The sequence below is a fragment of the Lepidothrix coronata genome, unplaced genomic scaffold, assembly GCF_001604755.1.
Source record: "Lepidothrix coronata isolate B3197 unplaced genomic scaffold, Lepidothrix_coronata-1.0 Scaffold5, whole genome shotgun sequence".
NCBI lineage: Eukaryota > Metazoa > Chordata > Aves > Passeriformes > Pipridae > Lepidothrix > Lepidothrix coronata.
The window spans coordinates 481404-508443 of record NW_016690185.1 but is presented as its reverse complement, the minus strand read 5'-3'; the positions used below and the strand labels follow the sequence as shown (position 1 = coordinate 508443).

The 27040-nt window shown below is 41.2% G+C and overlaps 1 protein-coding gene and 1 long non-coding RNA gene across 5 annotated transcripts; one reads left to right on the top strand and one right to left on the bottom strand.

The window, feature by feature from the left end:
* Positions 1-327: 327 nt before the first annotated feature.
* On the bottom strand, positions 328-8364 carry LOC108503736. The gene is made up of 3 exons (XR_001876905.1): positions 8294-8364; positions 6081-6184; positions 328-3028 (listed from the first exon to the last, which is right to left on the bottom strand). It is a non-coding gene; the product is annotated as an uncharacterized LOC108503736 (long non-coding RNA).
* Positions 7723-27040, top strand: BEND3 (BEN domain containing 3). 4 transcript variants are annotated; one of them, XM_017827921.1, is made up of 4 exons: positions 7723-7950; positions 16669-16713; positions 17119-17339; positions 22237-27040. In XM_017827921.1, exons 2-4 carry the CDS (start codon positions 16680-16682, stop codon positions 24508-24510), a joined length of 2529 nt encoding a protein of 842 aa, XP_017683410.1. In that variant the 5' UTR covers positions 7723-7950; positions 16669-16679; the 3' UTR covers positions 24511-27040. The 4 variants fall into 4 exon arrangements, with proteins under 4 accessions (XP_017683410.1, XP_017683420.1, XP_017683430.1 ...); XM_017827931.1 differs by lacking the exon at positions 7723-7950 and adding an exon at positions 8711-8731; XM_017827941.1 differs by lacking the exon at positions 7723-7950 and adding an exon at positions 8800-8818.

Genomic DNA, 27040 nt, shown 5'->3' with positions numbered 1-27040 from the left:
CCGCAGCTCCCGGCGTTGCTGCCGTATTCCCAGCCCCCGACAGCAGCCAGAGAATGCTCGGGCTCCCCCCTGTGTAGGAGATTCCTTCATTGCAGTGCATGAAGTTGACTTTAATTCATGCTTATTTGCAAAATGCTTTTGTCAGCGTGCATCTCCTGAGGAAAGGCAACCCTTTTCTTCAAAATAGAAGTAGCAACAAGACAACTTACTAAACTGGGAAGCAGTGTTCTACAGACTTCACATGGTGAAACTGCAAGTTTATCTGCAGGAGAAAGGACCAAATGTATCATACAAGAACACTGCTCTTGGCTAATAGTGACAGGCAGGTGTCCCACTGATAACTAAAACAATAGTTCTCAGATTTGTCTGGTTGTTAAGAAATTTATATATAAAATTCCATTTGAGGCATATTTTGTATTACTGTTTAGGAGAATTGCAATTTTGCAGTGACATTATAAAAAATCTTGCTTTGAAATTTTCTTTTTTACCCTACTCCACTGCTCCACTTTTTCTTCCTCCCTTCATCCCTTCCCCCAAATATCAAAGACTGAAAATACTCTGCTTTATTATTAGAACAGTGGTCAACATTTTTAAAGTCCTATATAAAAGTAAGTATTTTACTTGCAAAAAACCCCAATATCTTAAAACTAGAATTTTTTTATGCCTTCAATGTTTACAGCAAATGACTTGTTTCAACTGCAAGGTTCAAAATTTAGCATTTATTAAATGTCAAATTATAAAAATTAAATGTTACGCAGAAGTAATTAGAAAAATCTAAAACAAGTACCAATAGATTAGATTAGATTAGGGGTATTTTTTCGTACAGAAAAAATATAAACACTCATTTTAAAAGGCTTTACTCTCTGCAGATGAGCATGACGCTTATCCGAAACACAGCATGGTTAGGAAATTAGCCATTTTTCCCTCTTTGCTAGTTTTGATGAAAGCTCTCCAAGTTGCACATTGTGTCTGAACATTTCTTCATTCATAGCATGTGCCCATCGAAAACTGTTTTCTGTTTGCAGCATTTCAGCTGTACTATTTTTAAGCTGGTTGAACAATGCTACTAGAGGCTGTAAAGGGTGTGTGTTTCATATGCAAATCATTGGCAATAATTTTCTACAATTACACTTAGTTGCTTGCATCATTATTTTCATAAAAAATGGGTTTAGCAGGAGAACATTACAGAATAAGTGTCTATATTAGTAAGATTTATTTTTAATCAAACAATTCTGTTGCTTTTGTCAACCTATGGAAGTTAATATGGTAACATTTTATACTGAAGTATAAAAACTATGAATGTCCCTACCTCTGCTCACATGTTGTATGCCTACAAGACATACATGGCTTTTAGTTGTAATATGCTAAGATATCTTTGCAGAAAAATAAACAGGGTTTAAACATCTTTCTTAAAGATTACTGCTGCTGCTAAAAATGGTCACATTATTAATGATTGGAAGTATTTCTTACATAAACTTTCATGAAAAGTAATTGCTTTCAATCACATTCTATTGTAGTAATAACCACTAAGGAGGTGGGTTTTCTCTGTTCTTCTTGTAAACCCAGGTCTCCAAACCTACAGTTTTCATTAAAAATTCAGCTCAGACTAAATTTTCACCACTTTCAAAGGGAAATTTCTGTTGGATAAAATGCCTTTTAAATTCAGGATTGTTCTCAAAGTAATCACTGTAGGGTATGACTGGGTTATGCTAGATGGGTTATAACTGGATGGATTAAGGCATCTGGTAGCCACGAACCAGAGATCTATGTTAATGCAAATTCAGAAGGGAAGGTTGCCATCCACCCAAAGAACAAGGTTCAGGAGTAGCTTCCCAACAGTAGTGAGGGCAAAAATCGAGAAGGGAGGATCGCTGGCTGCTTCTAAGACAGTGACTTTTTTTGTGAAAAGGACTATATAATACCCTGACCATGACAGAAGCAGCTGGGACTCAAAAAACCTAGAAAGGCTGTTTCAGTTTCAGAACCTGAAACGAAGAGGATTCCTACAGTCCAAATATTGCTACTTCCAGTCAGACAGCTGAATTCTCAAAGAAACCTACTTTTCTACATTGCTTCACAGATTATCTTGTTTTCTAGTATTTTTGCAGACATTTGAACTTAAATATCTTAATGAGGTATGAGACTATGCAACAGGTCCAAAATATTCATTATATAATGGGCAAGATATGGAACTGAGTGTTAAGCACACAAAGCAGAGTGTGCTGTTTGCACTTGATTGGGAGATATGGACCTCTTTGAGAGAAAGGACTTTCCAGGCTGTATTTACCTCTTTTGGATGTAAAACAGAACTTGGCAAACAGACCTTTATGGGATAAATGCTTGATCGTTCAGAGTCAGTTATGGTGTTGATAATAGGATGACTGTGCATTAAGTGAGCATTACTCTTTTTAAATGCAAAGCTGTGAAATAGCGTACAATGGCACAGTTCTTGGCTGAACTAACTTGAAGAGAACTGTGATTTCATTGCCAAGAGATTAAAAGAGGCTTATGCTTCCAAGAGTGAAGTTTCTCAGATTTGTCAGTTTTTAAACAGTTATGGATGCAGCTGATGTCTAAGTAAACTGCTGCAGCACAGAAGGATAATTCAGGTTGCGCACCGGGTTAAGTTACTCTATTCTTGAAGCTCCTTTACATTTCTGTTCTACTCCTTCTTCCACTGCAGTTTTGATCTGATATTTTTTAAGCTTTTATATCAAATTCTTCTTCCTTTGGTACTCAACTGTTACATATCTGCTGTCTTGCCAGTATACTCTGGTGCTACTTCAGGCTAGAAAAGTGTTTTCTTATAATGAATGTTCATTTTTTTGAAACTTTGTGAGCTGAACTCTTAATATTTCTAACCTGCATACACTTGGAGATGAATCAGCTTGTTTTTAAAATCCAGAGATGCCATTTGGATTCTCTATTTTGATATCCTTGATTCAGCAAGCAACACAATTATGATATTTCTTGCCCATCTCCACAAAGTCTAGCTAAACAGCAATTTTGAAGTTTCCAATCATTGTACCTACAAACAAGAAGCAGTGTTGCGATAAAATAAATAAAAAAAAAGGTATCATATAACAATTCTGTTTCTCGAGAAAAAACAAAAGCAATTATATTAACTGGCACTCCAAACCAGGGTTTCACAACTAATGTAGGATGTTGCTGGCAGAACCCTCCAACACTGCTTGCAGCCACAGGAAGTTTAAAAATATAAATGAAGTTCAGGTGTCTGCCACTGCTCATTTCTGCCTGGGTTACAGCAATGTATGGATATTGCCCGCAGCATGTTACTTGTTCAGTATTGTTGCCTGTGGGCCAACAGAGGTTCCAAATATTCCTGTGCAATGTGTCCATACATGTCCTTTCAGTCTGACTGGCAGCGAAGAGCATGAAGGTATGCAAATTTTGTTATCAAGTTACCTTATTTGCCATTAAATATTTCAGGTTTTATAAACTTGGAATTGTAGCATACATTTTACTGCAAATCAGGTGAGTTAATTGGACTGATTTTTTTTAATGGTTCCTTTCAGACCCTTTTAATTTTAATCTAAGGCAGAAGATTTCGGAACCTGCACTTCCTTTTTTCCCCCCCCGACATATTCAGTCTCTTTGAAGTTTATTTATATCAAATACAGACCTAAATAATTTAGAGTGAATTCCAAGCTGCCTAATTTAAGTACCTGCCCAATTTCTGTGAGTCAGTGCCTGTTTCCTGACACCGCACACACAGTTGGTGTTTGGAGTCCAGCTGGACACCTGCCGCGGGGCAGGGGCCAGCCTCCCTGACGTTCCTCTAGAGGGCAATCCAGCCCATTCCATCCGGCCCATTTGAGCCCAAGCCAGCCCGCAGGAACCCACAGTAAATATGAGGCACTCAGATTAAGAAATTGCTCTGTATCCCCAGAAAACAACTGCTGGGCTCTGGGCTGCCTTGCAAGAGGGGGCACCCACCCCACCTGCTACACACACAGCAACACAGTGGCCAGCAGGCAGAAGGAAGTCTGGTTACCAGTGGGGGCTTGTCCTTCTGGGCAGGGGGCTTGTTTTCCCATTAGGGTCTTAAATTGTATATAAGGTTTCAAGGAACTTGCTCTGTACACCACTGTTTCTCATGTGCTTTCCTTCCGGACTCTGTGACTCTTGTGTTTGGCTGCAAGGTGGCCTAGTTTCAAGATGTGGTGGAGAAAAGTGATAGACGATGTACTGGTACCATAGCAATACTTTTTACAGAATGAAACTGCCAAAATTAGTTGCTGCTGAAAGTGCTTTCGACATCTCATGCCACATCTCTGCCTACTGAGTGCTGTAGGCTATTGCAAGAATTTACAAGAAAGAAGCCTTGCTGAAGGATTTTAGTTGGATTCTTGCTTATCCCAAACGTTTGCAGCACAGGAAGCAAAAAGGCTTCTAAATTTAGAGTTATACTTCTGCTCCTTGTCGTCGTACCAACTCTCAGCATACTGAGCTGCTCTGACTCCCAGCTCAGAGCCTGCCACAGGGTCAAGCACTGCCAGCCACTCTGGTTCCTCACCCCTGCCCAGGGGAATCTCTAGCTGATCAGATCCTTTGAACTAACTCAGACAGGGCATCCTCCGGGGGAGGGCCTGGCACCTTAGAGTGCATAAAAGTCTAAGGAGCTGCCCATAGTCCACCCTTACAGAACTCCATACAACTGCAAACAGGGCTTTCAGCTCGCCAGGGGTTCTGAGCACATCTGTGTTGGTGGCATGGCTGAAATTTAGTTGCAATTTGGTCAAGTCACCAATGGCCCATTATACTGGAGAGCAAGGGTGATTTTTTTACTAAGGAGTTCTCTTGCTAGAGCACCACAACTCCCCTCCCTGGTGACCTGAAATTTTTCAGAGATTGCCGTAGTGTCACAGAGTGGCTTTTGAGCCACAGGCACGAAGTGGGGGGAAAATGAACATTTGAATAAATGACGTGTGTAGCACAAGTTCAGATGGTGAAAAAAAATGGGACTTGTCTGGCTGAGAAGCCAATCTAAGCCTGCTACCTGCATTGCCTGGAGACAACTTGACTCGCTCCCTTTCCATTAAATACTGTTATTGCAACAATATGCTCGTGCTTCTTTATGCTTAGCTGAGGCCCTTCAGGTCTCCTCCTGGGCTTGGGTCCCTAGTAGCTACAGTGCCTCAGGCCAGCACTATAGAGCAGAAATGAGGTGGAGTTCAAACTGGCAAGTGTTTTCTCAAGGGCTCTGAAATTGAGTTTGGGATTCCACGGGCTTGCTCTTGCCTTATGGTTGCCTTTCCTTAATCCCACTAAGTAAAGCATTCAAGTAAAATCCAGCTGAGATCTAGCACTACTTAGCAGCTGGGACAGGTGTTAAAACACGGTACCCTTTAAGAAAACCTTCAGTTAGCTTTACAATAAAGGGAGGGGGCAAACCATACCGTAAACTTAAGTCTTTATAGTGCTAACAGACTCAGAAAAGTTAGCTGGACGTGCTTTTGTCTCCAAAGAGAGAAGGCACCGCTAACTGCAGACCATTTATCTTGTTAATAAAATGTATCCTTCGTTCAGTGGTTCTTATGAGTTAAAATGCTGGTAGTTCCTGCTTTTAAGGGCTCCTTTTAACAGCTGTCTATCAATGACAATAATAAAAAGCGCAGTCAAACTATTATCTGTTAGGATTATTCATGGAATATGACACTGTAAACACACCAAAAGTCCCAGATGCTAAATTTAGAAGAGTGACATAAGTGGAAGAACAAAATTTTAGAGAACTGCTTCTAAAGAAAGCGACAAAAATCTGAAATGGTTTATATTTTTATATAAAATTTTTTTATATCGAGTCACTCTTTGTATTGTTCAATTCTAAGGAAACAGCAAGTGTCTAGGAAAGTGCTGAGTTATGGGGCAGAAGATTTACCTGAGATTTTTTTCCAGTTATTTCTCAGTTGACTTACATGGTTTTGTATTTGCTTTTAATTTTAAAAAAGCATCAGAGATAACAAACAGAAGATTTATTTATCTGGTACATTCACAGCAGTGCTCAGAGGTCATGTGTTCTACGTTCACATGTACTTGCCGCTTGCCTGGTGTGTACTTACCTTGTAACTTCTGTCGGATACATCCTTCATGCTGGATGCAATCCATCACCCTTCATAGAAGCTTATTTTATATTAAACACCTTTTAGACTTAACTTCTGTTGCTCTAGTGGAAAAAAAAAGTAAAGCAATTACAATATAATCAGAGCACTTGGCTGTGTACTTTCGTTAACAGCAAAATTAATCTATTTGTTAGGAACAGCAGCACTGGCCGAGTTCATTTTGCAAGTAAAACATTTCATGCCAAGCTGCCAAGTTCCAGAGGTATGTTACATATAGCCAAAAAATGTAATCGCCATAACTGGCCATAGGTTACAAAACCAGATTTCGCTCTCCCACATTTTTTTTATTTTTCTAATCTGTGGGAAATGGTTTGGTTTTCTACAAGCTGTTAAGTAGAAAGGGAACGTATAATTTGGCAGGCTAATGTAATGTCTTTTGCGCTCCTGTCAATTTCAGGGAAGATAAAATCTACAAGGATACTTAATTAAAAAAGAATGCCATGTCTGTTTTATAAATCACTGCTGCCATCTGCCCCCCAAACGCGGAGCATGGAAACGGTCTCGTGTTAAACTGGCGTGGGAAAAAGCTTGGATGTGAATTAAACCAACTTACTTTTTTTTTTTTTTTTTTTTTTAAGTACAGGCTTAAGCCTAAAGCGGCACCAGACACCGGCCCTTCCTACTTGGCGATAAGTAGAGAAACCCTCGTTAAGGTCACACAAAGGCAGGCGGGCACAGCTCCCACGGGTGCCGCCAGCTCCGGGCAGCGCTGGCAGCTCCAGGGGCCACAGCCTCCCGGTCCGGGCAGGGGCTGCGTGCGGGTGTCACGGCCGGTGTGTGAGTGGGACCCTCGGCGCGTCCCCCCAGCTCCGCCCGCGGGGCTGCCCCGGGGTGACCCGCGGACAGCCGGCATGGGGACGGATGTACGGGATCCACACCGGTGCGCCCGCAGCCGGGGGCTTGGGAAGCGCCGTGCGGCCCCTCCGCCGGCCCGACCGGAGCCTGGTGCTGCCCGTGGATGACGCGGATCCCCCCGCTCCTGCCCCAGCCCGGCGGTGGCGGGACGCGCGTGGGCGTGTGGGTGTCCGGGGGCGCGCGGGCGATGCGAGTCCGCGTGCCCGCGCGCGGCCACGTGCTCGCCGCCACCTCCCGTCACCTGCCGTGGGCACGCGGCCTCGCGTCTCCCCCGCGCGCGCGCGTGCGCGGCCCACCGCCGGACTCTGCGCGCGCCGCGTCCACGCGACACCGCGCGGTGCCGCCCGGCCGCGGGAGCCGGGTGGAAAGCGGGGGAAGCGCGCGCTTTCCACGCGGCGGCGGGGAGCGCGCCCCGTCCCTGCCGGTCCCCGCGTCCGGTCCCGGATCCGTCACGCGGGGCCGTGTCTCCGAGCGGTGGCGGCCCCACGTGCGGGCGAGGGGGCGCGGGAAGGGCGTGTCGCGGAGCGGCCGCGCGGCCCCCCCCTCCCCCAGCGGCGGGGGCTCTGCCTGCGCGGCGCCGAGTGGGCGGTGGGGCGCGCGCGGCACGGGGGCGGGGGCGCGCGAGGACTCCAGTGGGAACCGCGCGCGTTCCCAGTGGCAGCGCCGGGGAGGGCGGGGGGTGGGGAGCAAGGGGAGGGGGGAGGAGCGGGCCGCTCTCCCCCCTCCCTCCCCTCCCACCCCTGCCCCTGCCCCGGGGCGGCGGGTGGCGCTGGCCGCGGCGGGTCGGGGCTCGGTGTCCTTGTGCGGAAATGACACACGGTCCCGTCACGTCACGCGAGAGCGCAGCGCGCGGACCCTCGCACACAAAGAGCGGGGGGGAAGCGCGGGCACCAGCGGCGGCCGCTCCAGCCGCCCCCGCCGCCCCGGGGCTCCCGTGGCCCCGCGCAGAGCCAAGGTAGGTCCCGCTGCCGCTGCTGGCTGGGACGGCGCCGCTCCACGCACCCCACGGCGAGCGGGGAGCGCCGCCCCGGCGGGTGGGGGAGGACCGGGGAGAGGGGGGCCGAGCGGGGGGGGCGCGGGAGGCGCGGGGCCGGCCCCTCCCCCGGCTGCCCGCGGGCCGGGGCCGCGCTGCCGGGGCGGACGGGCGGGGGGCTCTTTGTTCGCAGCTGCGATCGGCGGCGGCGGCGCGAGTCGCGCGCGCCCGGCCCGGGTGCCTCCATCTGCGGGGCTGGGGAGGGGGAGAACGGGGAGCGGGGAGCAGAGCGGAACGGTCACGGCGCCGTCACCTCCAGCCTCACCTTATCCCATTCCCCCCGCCCCCCCTCCGCTCGCCGGCCACATAGATCCGCCCGGGCAGGGTTCGGACCGGAAGCACCAACCGCCGCCGTCGCCGCCTCGGGCTCGTGGGTCTGACCGCGGAAGCGGCCGCGGCCGCGCCGCGTGCGGGGCGCGCGGGGCGTCCCCCGCCGCAGCGCCCGCCCCCGGGCGGGGCCTCGCGCCGCCACCGACGCCGCGCGCGCCGCTCCCACGTGGCGGCCGCTCCACTGCCCCTCGGCGCGCGAGGGGGGAGCCTCGGCCGCGCGGGCACCGCCGGGCACCGGCACCCGCTCCGCGGACCCGACACGGACCCGCCGGGCGCCGCGCGAGCGCTCCGCGGGAGCCGGGGCTGGCGTCACGGGCCCGCCGGTCGCGTGGCGTCCGGCGGGCGGTTCTGCTGGAGTTCGTGTGGACTCTGGGTGGGTCACGCGCTGAGGGGGCCGGGGAAGGGCAGCGCGGGGGAACTGCTGCCCCTGCCCCGAGCACCTCCCGCTGCCCCTGCTCAGGTCACCCCTCGCTGCCTGCACCCACATCACCTCCCGCTGCCCCTGCCCTCATCGTTGCCCACTAACCCCTGCCCACATCACCGCCCGCTGCCTTTACCCAGGTCATTGCCCGCTGTCCCATCCCAGATCACCCCCTGCCTCTACCCTACTTTTCCCCGCGGTGTGTCCACACAACCTTTTGTAAATAGAAGGGAACAAACTCTGAACCAGCAGAATGCGAGCCGGCGGCAGGCCAGCAGCCATGTGACGGCTTCCACATAGCGTTGACGCAGTCCCAGAGCTTTTTGGATTGAAGTGCAAGTAGGGTTTGTCGCTGCCACCTATAAACGCAGTGTATGCCTGACCCTTGGGGCAGAGACATTTAAACAGGGAAAGAAAAACCTTTTCCCTGCTTCTGGCCAATACCTGGCAATCAGATAATGAATTTACTTGAATGATTACATCTAATAAAAGAAATAATTAGCGGTGTATGTAAATACATTTTCATCTTCTCTCCTACTAAATCAAACTCAGCATTGGACCAACTAAAATTTTTATCTTTGCTAAGTATTTTCATAGCTTAGGTAAGTCCAGTGGATAAAAAGAAAGGAAAGTTGAATGCAGTTTGGAGGAAATTTTAAATTGTCTGCACAGTATTTTAGAATAAAAGCAAAGGATGAAACAGGAGAGAGGAAAGTATTGAAGACAACAAAATCTAAAAGACTCAAATTAAGAACATGCCCTCTAAGTCCTGTTGGCATAATGCCCTTGTTGCAGGCTGGCTTCCGTGGAGGCTTGAGGCTTCCTGTCCTATTCCCCAGGGCAGCAAAGGAGGTTTTCAAACTATGTAAAATATAGGGATTGTTATTGTCCATAAGAGTAGTGCTTCCAACAACATCTGCTGGTTCTTTAAAAATATTTTTCTTAGTTTTAGAACTTGTTATACATGTATTTGTAGTCAGAACATGTTTGTAATGTTGGAATGCTGTTTTCTAAGGTATTTAATATTTCAAGTGTCAGTATTAGATATCAAGAAAAAATTTTACTCAAAAACTGCACTCTTGGGTCACTCAGTAGCAGCACCCTACTCCCTCAAAATGGATAGAATAGAAAGCATCTGCTTTTGGTGTTATTTATATTGTCTAGTTGCATTTTGCTCATTGTTCAGTTAACCAAGGCAACATGCATATTTCACAGTTTCTTTAAAATGCATAGTCAATTTGAAATCAGTTATCTGTTTTGTTGGGATTTTTTTTATAAAGGTGGTTTCAGGTGTCAGACTTCTTCAGTCTTCTGCCTCTTCAAAATTTGTTAGGCTTTGTCAAAATTGTGTAACATTTAAAGTCAAATCATTGGCCAGTATCTGAACAAAAGGCAAATATTGCCTCTAAAAAATACATTTTCTGGCTCAGCCTTGGAATGGTATTTATGTGTAATTCAGTTGAATTGGAGTTGCATTGTTTTTTACAAATTGGAGAAACCAAATGTACCCTGAGGATAATTGCAATATTGAAATTATTGAACCCAATGCTACAGCTAGGAAGTAAAAGATGCAGATTACATGCCTCCCAGAGGAGAACCCAGAACTCACGGTTCTCTAGGTTTACTTCTCAGCCCAAGAGACAGCCTGGAAGGGAGCACGCACCTTGAACAGGAGGCAGCTCCCGGGCAGCCTGAGCAAAGGGCACGTACCTCCAGTCCTTTTTGCCTCTGGGACTGCAGGGCTGTGTGGTGAGAATGGTTGCTTCCTCTCATTATTTCAAACTGTTAGGTAGGAATCGGTCTTCCAAAACATCACGAGGAACAGAATTTCACACTATTACCAGGGAGTTAGAGCAGCCCTTTGCTCACCTGCTGCATGGAACGGGGCTACTTCCACCTACCACACCAGCTTTCAAGACTGCAGGCTTCCCTTGGGAAGCATTGGTTGCTTTGTGTGGTTTATCCAGTGAGTGTTTCTTATGAAATACAGGCAGAGACCCAGAGACAGGGAGCAGGACTTCAGGCATTTGACTGTCCACTGTGTGTCTAACTGCTAGATCATTTTCATTTGCAGAGAATGAATATGTGTACAATACTTTTGATTGGCTCTGGGTAAACCAGACTCTAATTACGTAGTGTAATACCATTGCAATTTTGTGATAAACTCCTGTTACAGGATGGCTTGTGTAAGAGAGATGCTACTTTTGGCTGTTCAACAACAGTTCAATGTACACATCTTGTAAAATTTAGCCAGTGTTATCTCCTTGAAAGATCAGCTTTCGTTGGTGTTTCTGTCATTTATTTATTTCACAAGTTACCTGTGCTCTAAGGAATGTATCTTGTATCTTTTACTGCATGCTGGAAACAAGGAAATTGAGCAGTTTATTCCACATATGCTGTTAAACACATATTTGATGTTATTAACAAACGTGTAGGTATTAACACTTGTCTGAAATGTAAAGAACTTGCTCTTCAGAAGCAAGTAACACTCAAGTAGAATACTTTTCATTGAAGCCTCTGAGTTTTATATATGAAACAATATACCACCGTGATGCTTTACAAAGAATAAACATAATAGACAATGTCTAAACCCTTGCATTTTTAATAACATTCTTACAGTCGATAGTGTAGAATTAGGGACATTCCTTCCAACTTACATGCAGATGCTAAAATATTTAGTGGGATGGTGTGCATCCAAGAAGCAACATCTACCCATTTACCATGTATTAGTGAACTGAACAGTGCAATGTTATGCAAGTATTTAATTTACAAATAGCAAGCTTCTATGAAACTGATAACAAGCATTATTGTTATTATAGTATAGTATATTAGTTAAGGTAATGATTAATTTGCATTTGTGATTATTAACAAGTGTTATGAAATTGGAATTGCTTTTCACATACAGCAGGTGTACATTTTTATACTTTTCTTCATGGCTTTCACGCTGGTTTTTTCAGTTGTCAGAACTTAGTACATTAGATACGGGAGCTCAAAGTTACTTCTGTAGTTACAAAGAGCAGAGCAGCAGTATTTTCTTCTGGTGGAATTTTTTTGTTTGTTTTTTAAGTCAGGACTTGAAAGTGATCAGTCAGGCTTTCTTTAAAAATGATTGCAGAGGCGGAGAACTGCCTTCGTCTTATATTATCAGCGAGATCTTTTCTCTTTGAATTGTGCTTTTACAATGGTCATAATCATAAGACAGGTTGGGAAGGCATCCTCCGAGGCCAACACATTGGTAATTGTTAGGTGGTAAACAGGAGGAGGAGAATGCACATTATGGGATGATTTAACTTAGGCATGTGATTCAGTTTTGGTTTATGGATGAAGAACTAAGTACACTTCTATGCTATATTTAAGTACCAATATGCATTATACTAAATTATATGAGACCGAAATACAGTTACAGTATGAGTTGGAGTTTGGTCCCTTATCATAAAGTCTTTTGTACCCAAGTGCTTTAAATCCTTAAGGCTTCAATGCATATTTCAGGTAGGTGCATTTTTGATAGATGGATCGCATTTTTACTCTACTTGCAAAAGCAGCATCAGGATGGTAGTTACCAGTAAATGCACAAACATTCCAAAATCTCGTTTTTAATGTGTTCTTCCATGCTTTGGAACTTGCAGCATTGCACTATGCTTTGAGCTTCTCTGTTAACCATGGTAATGATAATGGTAATACCATTTCATTGTTGAATGTTGTTAACCAAAATGATACAACGATGCAGTTAAGTGTCAAAACCTGGTAAGTTTTTTGCCTAGAGGCATGTATCTGAGCAAGAGTAATGGAAGTAGAGAGTGTGAAGTCCCTTCACTGAGCTATCTTGTTCATTGTCTAATCTGATGAGAAGGGGGAGCAGGATCTGTGGAGAGCAGGATTTTTGGGAAAGGAGTTTGGTGAATAGTGACAGCCAAGCTGTGCTGGGACTCTACTTTCTTTCCCTTACCTCCTTTGATCTGGCTGTTGATATAATTGCTGTTGTAGGTGTTTGGTGTGTTTTGGAATCCTCCTCCTAGAGAATTCACCGGCAAATAGGACGTACTGCAGCAGCTGTCCATATCATAGGAAGAAAAAGCTGCCAAGGCTAGTTGCTCTGGCAGTCACAGTTGCAGGCCTGGGCTCCCAACTTCAGCACAGAGTATTCACTCTTTCCTAGAACTAGCTAACTGCTGTCCTCTAGATAGCACTGAGTCATTATTAGGCTGAGGGTGATAAGTATGTTTATCTTCTGTTTTGAAAAAAGATTGAAATATGTTTTGTATACTTAACATGACAAGGAACAACTGCCAGGTGTTTGCTTTACTGTATGGATTTCTTACTCAATTGTTTTTTGCAGTACTTTGTCCCAAGATCTTTTAGGTCTTTTTTTACTCCAACTTTGCTTATTCTGGGCCACAGTGCTACCTCAAAACAGGTTTTACACTGCTACCTCTTTTAAAGAGACAATAATTATTATTCATAAGTACTGATGCATAGCAGAAAGTATTTTAGAGAATCTGAAATGTTTTATCTTTAGTGAACTTTAAACAATCAACAAAATTATTGTTAACCTTACACAGACAGGCATACATGCATGGACATGCTCAGGCACAGACTCAGACTTTCCCTCTTCTCATAAACCCTAATTTCCTATGGAAGCAATTGCTCTGTTGATATCTCTGTGTCCCTTCACTGGTGACCCACATTTGAAGCAAGATGGTGGTATGATAAGTAAGGTTTCGTTGGCCATGAGATTGGTTCAGTTGGTTAGTGCCTGGTGCTAATAACACCAGGGTTGTGGATTCAATCCCTATATGGGCCATCACTTGAGAGTTGGACTCAATGATCCTTGTGGGGCCCTTCCAACTCAGAATATGCTGTTATTCTGTGATTAAATGGTTGAGTCAAGCCAGTGGCTTGCTGGTATATGGAGAGATTTTAATTCTTCCTTTTCATCCCAAACCTTGTGCATACTCCTGAGCTGGACCTGAATGCTTGCCTTACCCTGTGCCTCTCTGAATTACAAGGAAAGTAACTCAAAAAAAAAAAGTGAGGGTTTTTTTTTTGCAGTTTATCAAGAAGGTTAAGGTTAAGGTGGGCACCCATGGTTGATTGAGGGAGCAGGTGGGGCTGTGAGGTAGGAGATCCAAGAGGCAATTGAATCCTGTCTCTTGACAGAGACTGTTATATGTGCTTCATTTTCTCATAATACCTGAGTTCTTACAAATCTCACAAAGAAGACAGGAAACTAGGTAAGGAGACAGGTATTATTAGGGCTCCTAAAAGGGAAAAAGTTGGAGCTTGTGCTTTTTTTGGCACCAAAGAGTTCAGGTATGAAACCCCATCTTTCTAGGCCTCATTGGTTCTGATACTGATTTTGACTGTTTGCTTTAATTGTATTCTGGCAGTTTTCAAATTTTAAAAAAAAGTAATAACACTGTGTTTCACATTTGTGAAACAATGTTTTGACTTAATGTTATTTGACCTGAGTTCAGGATAGCTTCGATCTTCCTGATGTTGCCTCCTTCAGAAAGTTAACTGTTAACCAGGGTATATGCTTTAGTTTTAACTTTTTTCCAGTTCTATAGAGTAGCTTTTCAGATCTTCATTTCTCTTCTTCCAGTTTGATTGTATTCTCTGAGAGGAATTCTCCTTAAGCATTCTTCCTATTTGAATAGCAATAATAGCAGGAGTCAGAAAGAAAATATAATTCCAAATATACCCTCCTAAATATTTTATGTTATTCTACCCACTGCCACCTTTGTAGCCCTTCTTGCTCTGTTTAACATTTTTTAGTCTTTTGCTCTGACACATCAGCCTAGGATTATCTGGAAAACCATTTAGATTTCCATTATAGAATATTCTTTAGTGGTATCAGCAGATTTGCTTACTGTCACCTCAGGCCCTCACCAAAAGAATATGTGTCACACTCCTTGAGTACTGGCACATGTTGGTCTTGTACCACAGCCCTCAGAGCTAAGCCTAGTGCAGGATGAAAAAGTGCAAGAAGGGTCTAGATGCTGAATATCAATGTGTCTAGGATATCAGGGCAAAATATGAGCAGTTAGTACTTTGTGCTTTTCTTAAGGTCCAGCATAGCTTTCTTATGATGCTGTACGAAGTACACTGTTGTAGGACTTTTCATAAAGAGCTGTAGTGGCTGTGTTTAAATTCATAAGTATCGTTCAGTTAGTAAGACCTGGTATTAACCCGTACCAGTGCTTATCAAGTGGTTTAGAAGTTGGTGTGGGCCACTTAAGTTTCATGCTGTTATGTCTCTACAGGGTTTGCAAAAGTTTAAGTGATGTGATTATTGTGCTGTTAAGCTGGCATAATTTGTATACAGATCAGTTAATAAATGCAAATTGTGAAATAGGGAATTATGGTGGTAAAAGGAATAGGTGTCTGAGGGGTTTGTAGTAGCTCTGTGTCCAACTGAGAGAGACTTATTTTTATACATGATGATGAAGACAATTACTTGTTATCCCCTCGAGGATGCCCTTTACAAGGCTGTATATAGGGGCCCTGTGGAAGATTAGCACATCAAAGAGTATTTTGGCTTCTAGGGTGGCCCACTATGAGCTAATTTTGTAACTCTATACATCTTTTGTGTGGGTGCTACCCATTGTAGTGCAATCATACAAAATCTAATCCAAAATGGGACCTCATACTTGCCATTACAGCCATCAATTGCTGACAAATTAAAATTCATATCTACACAGCATTCAAGTGTTTATGGAGGTTTTTAACAGTATCTTGAGATTTTTTTAAAAAATTGTTATTTAACGTTATTCAGGAGAGCGTACAGACTTTTCTTCCTTCTATGACAGATTCTCTTTTTCTCCCCATCTCTCTTTTAAATTTCATTATAATTCCTAGTCCTGGGCTGTATGTACACTTTTGATTGACTGGTTTTATTCACTTGCACTTGTAAAGTAATAATATTGTGGGGCCAAGTAAACATAACACTCTGTGTAGATGAACATGAGCGGAGCGTGACCGTTCACCAGTCACCAGTTTACCAGTCGAGAGTGTCAGTTTGCATCTGCATGCCCTGTAAGGGTCAGCGAGATCTGATTAAGTTGTTTGCGTTGTAGATCTCTAGAGATTTAGAATATCTTTCAGGAACGTCTTCAGAGATTGATGTGTGTAGCTGAGTAACTTGCAAAATTAGTTTTCAAGTAAACAGAAATACAGCTGTTTACTGTTTTTCAGAAATACAGGTGTTTACAACAGAGTTGTAAATACAGAGTTTTTCACATGAGAAGTAACGCTAAAATCATGCTAGCATAGTACGTATTGTTTTTCCTCACAAGAAATATTTATATTTTTTAGAGGCTGATAGGAAAAAAGGACTCATTGTAGATTCATCTGCATTATTCTGCTTGAATTGATGCAATCCATATCAAAAGATCAAAGATTTTTAAATGAAAAGTTACTCCAGTATGTATATTACAGTTTATGATGAGTTTTCTTTTTATGACGACTTTGTGTCTCCCACAATGACAATATGAAAACATTTGACTGTAATAAGTAGTGACTTTGTACAGGGTGGAGAGTTTAATACAGTTAACTTCCATTTATATACTGCCAAGATACTTTATAGAGAAGGTTAGAATGATTTACACTTTTCTCTGTAGCAGAAAAATAAACAGAGTTTTAAATATTTTCCTAACTGCTGTCTGTTGTCTGCAATGTAGTTTGCATGTTGACAGGTCTGTTGATGGCCATGAAATTTACTGAAAATAGCTAGTTGTTACAAAAATACAGACTGGAAAGACTGGAAATTATCTGTGGGCTGTTAATGCCCAATGCCTCTAGATGAAAAGTAATTATAAGAACAGAGGTAGGTATTTTCTAATCCCAGAAGATGCTGATATTTATTTTCATATTTTTGTATTGTTTTTTAGTGAGATAGAAGATGAATTCAGCTGAAATCGCTGATGATGATGAAGGTAAGATATTACACTTGGTGTCATTTTTGATCAGGCAAAAACTCTTGTTGAATTAAAGCCTTTACCATCTGATAAAGAATGAATTTGGATCAAGACAAATTACATTAATGGTTCTTAAAAAGCTACCTAAAATGCACCATTATCTTTGTTACTCATTATATTCTCTACTCTACATCCTTTATGCTTTAGATTCTTCTTTAGGGAAGAAACTGTCATTTACTGGAAAACTCAGTGATTTGACTTTGGGGTGATCTCGACATACACTTATCATAGAAGTCATAAAAAATGATGATGCTCTTCAAAACACATTTTCATAAGAAGAAACAAATCCCAAAAGATTGCATTAAGGATGTCATGGTTTTCTGGAGAGGGTGCTTTATCTTTCTAAACCTTCTCTTTTTCCAGTAAAAATTCCAAAAAAAAATGTGAAAGTAGAAAAAGAAAACGAAGATGAAGCTCTAGACTGCTCAGTAGCATCCAGATCTGCTGAGAAACACTTACTGGATGGCGCAGTTACTTGCCTGCAGGATTCCAACAAACGGAAACAGACCTCAGTTGGTTGTGATGGTTCAGGAGGCCAGCCAGATGCCTTACCCAGCGTGAAGAAAAGACGCTTTACGCAAGAGGTGACTTCTCTATACATCACTGTGACTTTTCGGTTCATATTTCTTAGGCTAAATTCATTGCTGCTATAAGTACAATGCAAGTCTTTTAACTAGATTTGCATTGATAATGAATTTGATGCAAGTGTGGCTAATCTTAAGTCAGTTTGTACACGTCTGGTGATAACATGGGAGCAATCATATTTGTGAAATACAGTTACAGAGTAATTTATTCATGTGAAGTATGTTTTTGTTGTTCGTCAGAGAGCGTAGGAGCAGGCAGTGATTCGGAGTAACTGGGCATGACTCTGATTACAGTCCTTCTCATGTCACACAGACCTTCAGCTGGATCCTCAGTGATAGAATCAGGGCTGTAATTCTTCCTTCTGTGACACGAATTTAATGTCAGTGAGACAAGTATAAATTTGCGTATTATTTGAAAGGTAAAAATGCAGGGATGCAGAAGACTTCAGCATATCAAGAGTGGAATGTATTACAGCTTATAGTGCAGCATCCCACTTGTGGTAATCCAAATGTTTTTCTAGCTGTGAAGGAGATGCCCAGTCTCTTCTGTTATCCTGATCTAGTGTTTCACCCCTTTAGCAATGGGAGATTTTAATTAATCTTTGCCGAAACTGAGCAAGTTTCTTTTTGTCCTTGTTCTTTTTAGTAGAGGGAGCAGTGATCATCTGTTCCCAGAAGAGTCAGCCCTTCCTTCCCAAGACTAAAATTCTCTTTTTTCAGCTCTTCTTCAGGAGTCACTTTATATTTTTGTTGCTTCTTTTGAGAGTCCTGAAAGAGTAGTGTCCAGTGTTAGATAGTCATAGCTCTCCTGACACCCTCTAGAGCAGTATAATGACCTCCTGTTTTTCACACTCAGCACTTTATTAAAATAACCTAGATTCAAATTCATCCTCTTTTGAATAACTTCAGGCCCTGGGTTATATTTAGTTTGTGACCTACTCTAACGCACATATCCTTTTCTGCTGTTCTGCTACCTAGCCAGTTGTATTTGTGCATTTCATGTCTCCTTTCTAGCCATAGCTCTCTGTATTTCTTTTTCTTGACTGTCATCTCTCTGACTTCTCAGGGCTGTTTTTTTCCCTGAATGCCTGTGGTAGGTAGATTTTAATCTTATTACACGGTTTCTTTCTTTTCCTTTCTCTTTTTCTTTTTACAATTGTTTCCTTACGTTCAAATTCTTAAAAGAGCTTTATAATGGTCTCTGAACTGTGCTTGCTTTGTATTTTACTGTTTCTTCTTTGCCATTAATAAATTTTTAAATTTAATTTTAAATGAATTATAACTTTGGACTTATAATATCAGCAATTGACCCAGCAATAACGATGAAAATTCATTCTTGACTGACCCCAGTGAATCAGCATGTTTAGTTAAATAACCAACCAGAAATAGTCCTGAATCTTAACAGCATTTTTTAAGTTAATTGCTTTTTTAGTACCAATATTTTGTTTTAATTGATGACTTCATTAACTATTTCTATTTAAACAGCGGACAAAATCTTAATTATTTTCAAGAATGTTGTGCTCGTAATGTATTTTTACCACACATTGCGTAGGCATCTATGTATAATATAAACAGAGCTGTACTTTTTATTGGGCTGCTGATCATATTACTGAATTACTTTCTATCTGAAGACATTTCATTTTTTTTTTAATTCTGAATGCCACTGTATAACCAGAAATTAATTTCCCCTGATTTTCTTTAAAAAAAAAAAAGTTGGAAGATTGTAGGTTTAAAAAATTTATGGGCAAGACTTTTTGAAGTTCTCATGTGTTTGATAAAATTTTTCTATGTTTCTTGCTCATATATTTTTTATTCTTTACTTATATGCTAGAATATTATGTGCTGTATTCTTACAGATATTTAGACTTGGTTTATTAGGCATATTAAAGGGCATAAATTAGTTGTACTTGAGCACTGAACAGAACAATAACTAAGAAACTTTTAAAACTTGGATTAGGACTCTGAGAAAGAGTGCAAGAGACTATTTCACAATTTCTTGTATTGGTTGATGTTTTCCAAAATACTGCATTTTGCAAATGTTCAAAGAATATTTAGAACATAAAAACTTACTGTGTTAATTGTAGTATAAAAAGCAGCACTATCTTGTGTACATTGAGTCTCACAGAGCAATATCTTTGCTTCTTTTTTGATGGTACATGAGAGCTGATCATCTTAAATGGGAGTAGTATTATCTGAAACACAGGGATGTTTACAGATCAGTGTTACAAAAAACTAATTAAAAATATTAAATACTAGTTTAATTGGAGAATTTACAAATAGCTATGTATTTATGGTGTGGATAGTGCTGTTCCCAGATGGAAACTATAGACAAGATAATTAAAAGCAAAAGGAAGGAAAATAAGAATGCATCTGAAGTAAACAATCCTTAAATACAGGCCCAAATATTTTGTTATCTGTTAGCGGAACACTGACTATGTGTTTCTGAAATGTAGATAACCAAATCTGTCCCAGAACTCGATCCAAGCACTGTGAGCTGCATCAGTGAAAGGGCAGAAGTTCTGCTGCCATTGCAGCAGAGATCTGCTGTAGTTCTTTGCATGAGCTCCAGAGCATCATGTCCAAAACTGAGAATGCAAACTTTCACAGTCTCACCGTCAAAGCGCAGTAAGATACTTCAGATAATAAACTTGTGGTTTTTAATACACGTTCTAATAGTGCTTTGCCCCGACGTTGCATGTGAGGCGTGCATTAATAGAAGTTACCCCCACAATGCCAAGTTTTATTATATAATTAATTAGAGAAAATAAACAGCAGGAGGTTAGATGAGAACTGACAGACACCTGATGGCCCATGGCAAGCTTTATTAGAAAAGGAATTGAATGAGTCACATGCTGTATGTGAAGGAATATTTGGGAAATTCTCTGTTAACAGGAGTGTTAGTGGAAGAACTAGCTACTTAGGTAGCAGCTCTCATTGTTTGTGTAAGAAATATTTTGTTTTGTACTTTTGATCTAAAACAGTAAAATAATTTGTAATTCAGTTTGGGTGTCTGACTGGGAAGCAGTACTGTGTTTATTGTCAGTGGACATTATCGTGGCCTGCTCTCAGGTGATGTCTGTATGATGGAGCTCTGTTACCATCCAGAAATACCACTGTTTTTCTGCTGACAAGTTTAGGTGGTGTGTGATAACTTCAGTCCCAGCATAGGAGCCTACAGTTAGGTGGGAGCAATGTTGATCTCAGTTTGCTCACAATTTTGTCTGTGTTATGGTATTTTACAAGTCACAAAGAGCTGATTTAATTAGGGTGTATCATACCACTCTGGAGTAAAAGCCACCCTTTAACAATTGGTGGTGTTACAGGCCTCTGGTTCCTCGCTGTCCTCATAGCAAATGTGCTTTACTACAAGTGGGACAGTCTTCTAAATGTATCGCCTTTGCATTACGCTTTCATTTGATCATCTCTTCATCCACACAGCTTTGGATGTGAAAATACAAGGTTTCATATGTAGGGTTGTATGATGTGAGTGAGAGCAGAACTTGGAAACATAGCTTCAATTTAACTGAGTGCTGGTTTCTAAACTTGGAGTAGAAACCAGCTTGTTCTTTCTGAACCTCTTTTAACTATACATTGCATTAGAAATTAAAAAGTAATTAGATTCAATTTATCACTGCAGTAAGTAGATGCCAAGTGGGAGAACACATAGGGACCACATTAATTTCATGAGTTACAGTCTGTTTTTTTCAGAAAGAAACCTTAATTCAAGTTCCTCACTGTAGGACATAGTGGGGGTCTTCACTAGAATTTCAAATTTCTTGTGGCTCGGCTCAGACCTCAAGTCTGTGTTTCATCTGTTTTAATACTTGAACGCAAATTCTGTAGTTTTTTAGCTAATTAATGTTCTGTAGAACAAGCCAAGAAAAATGTTTCAGTACAGTCATCTCTAAAATATGGGAGTGTTTTCTCATGTTTGAATTATGTATGTTGGATTTTGATTCTGTTGTATCTGCTTAACTTCCTAAGAATTATTCGCAATATCTATATGTTTGGAAAAAAAAAAACAAAACCAGACACCCAAGCCCTGCGTATTTGCTGTGAGATGATGAAAATGTTTGGCATTTCAAGCAATGAGGAAGAATTACAAATTATTGGAACATTAATTCTTTAAGAGCTCATTACTGTTTTTATGTAAATAATTTAGAAAATTATAAACCCATAAGTCTAAAATTCCCTGCATTTCAGAAATAAGGAAATATTAGGCTTCCGTTTTAAAAAGATAATACCAAGGTACTTTTCACTGTAAGTTTTTATTATTTAAATAGAATACCTTTCAAAAATGAAGTCAGTTTTAGAATTTGTTTAGGAATTGTGCGCCATTATAAAGATTTTTAAAAAAAGCTCTATATAAACCTTTCACACCAGAAAGAAGAGAATAAGCATCATTTTTGTGTTTTATAGCCTTTGTGACATTTTCAAAAGCTACCCTAAAGAGAGTGCTGGAACATTAAATGCAGTTGTTGGAGGCAGTGGCAAGGTCACAGGACTAGGAGTCAGAAAATCTAGATGCTATTCTTGGCTCTGTTGCTGACTTGTTGCCACCCAAATTCTCTACAGCCCAAGGTCCTCATATGCAAGGTGAAGCCTAATGATACTTAATTTGGGAGAGTATTTAGAGCTCTGTGGGTTGAGAGTACTAAGAATTATTATTGCATTTCTATTCCATGGAGAAAGCCATGAGCCAAAAAGAAAACCTAAATAATACTTTACTGTATTTTTATTTTTCCTAGTGAAGTTACTAATTTTGATTATTTAACACAAGTCCCCTGGAGAACGTTTGACTTTGCATATTTATGTAACAGTGCCTGCTTAAGGGGCACATATCTATAGCTAATATTTTTAAGGCAGTTTTATTAATACAATGTTTATTCATTTGAAGGGCTCCCTTTCAAACATGAGGAACAGAGATACTGGCTCACCCACTCAGGTAAATGCAGAGCAGCCAAACAAGAACAAGAATTCTAATGTAACATGGCTCTCTGAAGAAGAATCTTTCAGTGACATCATCACTCCATCTTATAAAAAACCTCTCTATGGCATCTCACACAAAATCACAGAGAAGAAGAACCCACCAGGAGCTGAGCAGTTTGCTTCTTATGAGTTGTTTGAAAAAATCAACCCCAGCAGTCCCTCACAAATTCGGACTTTGAACGACCAACGCAAAAGAGACTCGGCCACGGCCATTGCTGTAGCAGCAGCCACAGCAGATTCAGACTCAAATATATATTCTTTGATACAGAAAATGTTTTACACACTTAACACCCTCAATACCAATATGACTCAACTTCACAGTAAAGTTGACCTGTTGTCTCTGGAGGTTAGCAGAATTAAAAAGCAAGTCAGTCCAGCAGAGTCCGTTGCAGACTTCAAGCCTCCCCCAGAGTACCAGCTGACTTCTACAGAACTCAAACAAATCATGGATCAAAGCACATCAGGCGGAGACCTGGCTTGCCGGTTGCTAGTGCAGCTCTTCCCAGAGCTCTTCAGTGACGATGAGTTCGGCAGGAGCTGCAGTGCATGTGGCTTTCTGAACAAAAGGAAACTTGAATCTCTTCATCTGCAGCTTATCCGTAACTATGTGGAAGTTTGTTATCCTTCTGTGAAGAATACAGCTGTGTGGCAGTTGGAGTGTTTGCCTCAAGTCAACGATTTTTTCAATAGGTTTTGGGCTCAAAGGGAAATGGAAAACAGTCAGCAGAATGTGCAATCATCCAGTTTTTATGAGACTGAGCAGGTCGAATCCTCTCATTTTATGGAGGATAAAGAGCAAGAGGAAGCCTTATCCTTGGACAGGAGTAACGTAATTGCCTCAGATTACATGCTGGATGCTCAGGATCTCAATGAATTTTTAGATGAAGCTTCTTCACCAGGGGAATTTTCTGTTTTTTTGTTACACAGACTGTTTCCAGAACTCTTTGACCATAGAAAATTAGCTGAAAGGTACAGCTGCTTTGGAGACTCTGGAAAACAACTGCTGGATCCTCATCGGCTTCAAATAATCCGTAGGTACACTGAAATTTACTTTCCAGATGTGCAAGAAGAAGAAGCCTGGTTGCAGCAGTGTGTTCAGCGCATAAATGATGAGCTTGAAAGTACATATATGGATGGAAGTGAATGTGATCAGATGAGAGATGACTGTTACGATTCTTCTAGTTTACCAGATGATGTATCAATCATAAAAGTGGAAGACAGTTTTGAATATGAAAAACCTGGCAGGCGGTCAAAAAAAATTTGGCTTGTACCCATAGATTTTGACAAACTTGACTTTCCCCCTCCTGATTTTGATGTCCCTGTCCCAGATTACCTGTTGAATAAAGAACAGATTAAAAGCATATATGAAAGCAGTCTTTCCATAGGCAACTTTGCCTCTCGATTGCTTGTTCTCTTATTTCCTGAACTATTTACTCATGAAAATTTACGGAAGCAATACAACTGTAGTGGATCTTTAGGCAAGAAACAGCTCGATCCCACTAGAATTAAATTAATTCGGCATTATGTGCAGATACTGTACCCCAGAGCAAAGAATGACAGAGTGTGGACATTGGAGTTTGTTGGGAAGCTTGACGAGAGGTGTCGACGAAGAGACACAGAGCAAAGGCGCTCATACCAACAGCAACGGAAAATCCACGTGCCAGGGCCTGACAGAAGGGAATTTCTCACCTATGCAATAAACCCTGAGAGGTTTCGAGAAGAATTTGAAGGGCCGCCACTGCCACCGGAAAGAAGTAGCAAGGATTTTTGCAAGATACCACTTGATGAACTTGTTGTTCCTAATCCAGACTTCCCTGTGCCTTCTCTGTATTTACTGTCTGATAAGGAGGTAAGAGAGATAGTGCAGCAGAGCCTGTCGGTTGGCAACTTTGCTGCCAGGCTTCTCGTAAGGCTCTTTCCTGAACTCTTTACTCCAGAGAATCTGAGACTGCAATACAACCATTCAGGTGCTTGTAATAAAAAACAGCTTGATCCCATCAGACTGAGACTGATCCGTCATTATGTGGAAGCAGTTTATCCTGTGGAGAAAATGGAGGAAGTATGGCATTATGAATGTATACCGAGCATTGATGAAAGATGCCGGCGTCCTAACAGAAAAAAGTGTGATATACTGAAAAAAGCAAAGAAAGCAAAAAAAGTGACAGGCTCCTTAAATTGCTAAGACTTTGACCACTAAATTATTGTCAAGATTACACTTTGGTTTAGACTGAAGGTCCTGTCAGGAGCTGAGGGTGCTCAGGATCTGGGACACTCAGGCACTAAATTTGTTGCATTTCAGTGTGTGTGTTGCATCTCTGTTGGCACCGCAGCAGTGGGAAGTGGCTTACTACATGGGTAAAGACCATCAGTGACAGAGCTATCAATGACTCACTGAGAGCATGATTTTCACTGGTGCAATTACATGTATTGAAACTATTACTCCACTCCCCATTTCTGCATCTTCTTTTTCTATCACTTTCTAATAATAAAGAATTTTTTTTTAATGGTTGTGCTCTTCAAGGGCAGTTTTTCATTATACCTTATAAACAATATTGTTAATTTGAAATGTCGACTAAACAATTTAAATTTGAAAGTGCCGTGTTCATTGGAAATCATTGGAATATTAGACTTTTCTTCTACAGTAGCTGCAGCTTCACATTTGTTTTGTTCTTCATGATGTTGAGGTACTGTAATAATACTGTGTCAGAGAATGGGTCAGAATGGTGTCATTTGCATTTTTGACTGTTACCCAGGTTTTGTTTCTAAAATCAAGAATTAACTGTTGAAGAATTGAGATGTGAGCACAGACACCATGTGAATTTTTTTTTATATTGACACCACAAACTTGATCCTGCCCCTGTGAGTTCTTTTACTGTTTTGTCTGGCATAACGCCTGGAGTGACTGAGGATTGCTCGTCTGAGTAAAGCCAGCAGAACAGACTCAAGTCTATATCCATGCAATGTCTTCCCGTCACCTGTTTGTAAAATAGTAACAGCAACAACAAAAAGACCTGTAACAAGAACTTAGAAAAATTATAGACCTTACTTTCTATCAAAATCATGATTCCAAAGGTTTCCAGTGTGCTCATATTGAATTGCATATATAGAAAGTACGCACAAAGATTGGTTTTGTGATTAAATTCAGTGTTGCAGGGTCCCAACATATGAGCTGTGGTAATGTAACTCCTTTGCGTGAATGCAGCAGTGTCTGGATATTTTGGGTGTAGGGATACTGAACTCCCTCACTTTGCCAAAATGTTTTAGTGTAATTAGTAGCTATTTGGAGACATAACTGTGTATGTATAACTTAGGTTCGTATGGTCAAGTTTGCATCATTAATATGTTCAAGTGTAACAGAGACCACCCAGAACCCAATGTGAATTTGCTGTATGACTTGTCACTGGAGAATGCTGCTTTAAAACCAGTTTTCTCTTTCTTTCTTTTTCTTTTAATACTGATAGAAATGGTGAGAGAGAGTCAAACATGGATTTTTAAGACAGTAAAGACAGTGATTGCTTACAGACCATCACTGGAACACCTTGGAGTAATTATTGATGTTCTTTGTGGTCCTTTTCTGTTGTTTACTTAGATGGGTCATAGTAGCAAATTTTAAGTCAGTTCCAGTGTAATTTTCTATTTTAGCATTCGTAAGAAATTACAAAATATTTGATATTTTTACTTCAGATTTTTAGAATTTATTGTTCGTAGACTCATATTGATCCCTTTAAAAGGAAAACAAAATGTTTTTCCTGATGGCAAGAACTAGTAAAATATTATATTAAGCCAGGAGTAAATCATAGGTAGTAGCATTTGCTCGTTTTGCCCATATGGTAGTAACATTCTCAAAGAATGTATGAAGAAAGTCATGAATGTACTAAGTAACACACTGATACTGTTTATATCCATTTAAATGTTTCCTGTTGGTTTGAATAATAGCAGACCATGCTCAAAATGGATATCAGAGCAAATACGGCTATAATAAATCGAAACCATTTTACCAAAGATAAAGAACTGATACCACAATGTCTGCATCTGTTCATTTTAGTGCATAAATTTAGCAAATTGAATGTATCAGAAACCAAGACTTTCTCTTGTAATTGTATGCTACCTAGAACCTCTGTGAAATTTTTCTACATGCACTTTTATGGGAGATATAAAATAACAGAAGATATTAACGGCTGTTTAATTTGCAGTTGCAAATGGCTGGCCAAAAGGTAAGAAATGAAATTATATTTTCTTATCTTAATGTCATACATGTTTCACTACTTGGTGACGTCAAAGCTCCCAGAAGAATTCAATATATATTAAACTTTTTTACAAGTTATAGATGTTACTAGCTAGCATGCAAGTTTGAGACATACTGGCTTTTACTATAGATGTTGATATTAAGTCAAAAAATCAGTCCATTCATATTATCTACAAAGTAGCGAAAAAACAATTTTCACTTCGTAAAATGACATTTTCGACAGTGAGTATAAAAATATTTTTGTTGCATTTTTCTCTTCTAATTGCTGTGTACATTCCTTTTGTCTCACTCTTCACAACCCTTTCATGATTCATTTGATTGTATATTTTATAACTGATACCAAGAAAATGCAGACATATAAATAGTGACATAGTTCACTAACAAAAGCTCTTGCAGTGCATCTGAAGTACAGGCACTTCATCCAGTTGGTCAGTCTTGTAAATAAATTAAAGGTATATTTTTTTCA

Bases quoted from the DNA above. Each gene is read 5' to 3' on its own strand.
- BEND3 (XM_017827921.1), top strand. From the start codon at position 16,680: ATGAATTCAGCTGAAATCGCTGATGATGATGAAG. The intron at 16,714-17,118 runs GTAAGATATTAC...CTCTTTTTCCAG, and splicing joins AATCGCTGATGATGATGAAG to TAAAAATTCCAAAAAAAAAT. The intron at 17,340-22,236 runs GTGACTTCTCTA...ATTCATTTGAAG, and splicing joins AAAGACGCTTTACGCAAGAG to GGCTCCCTTTCAAACATGAG.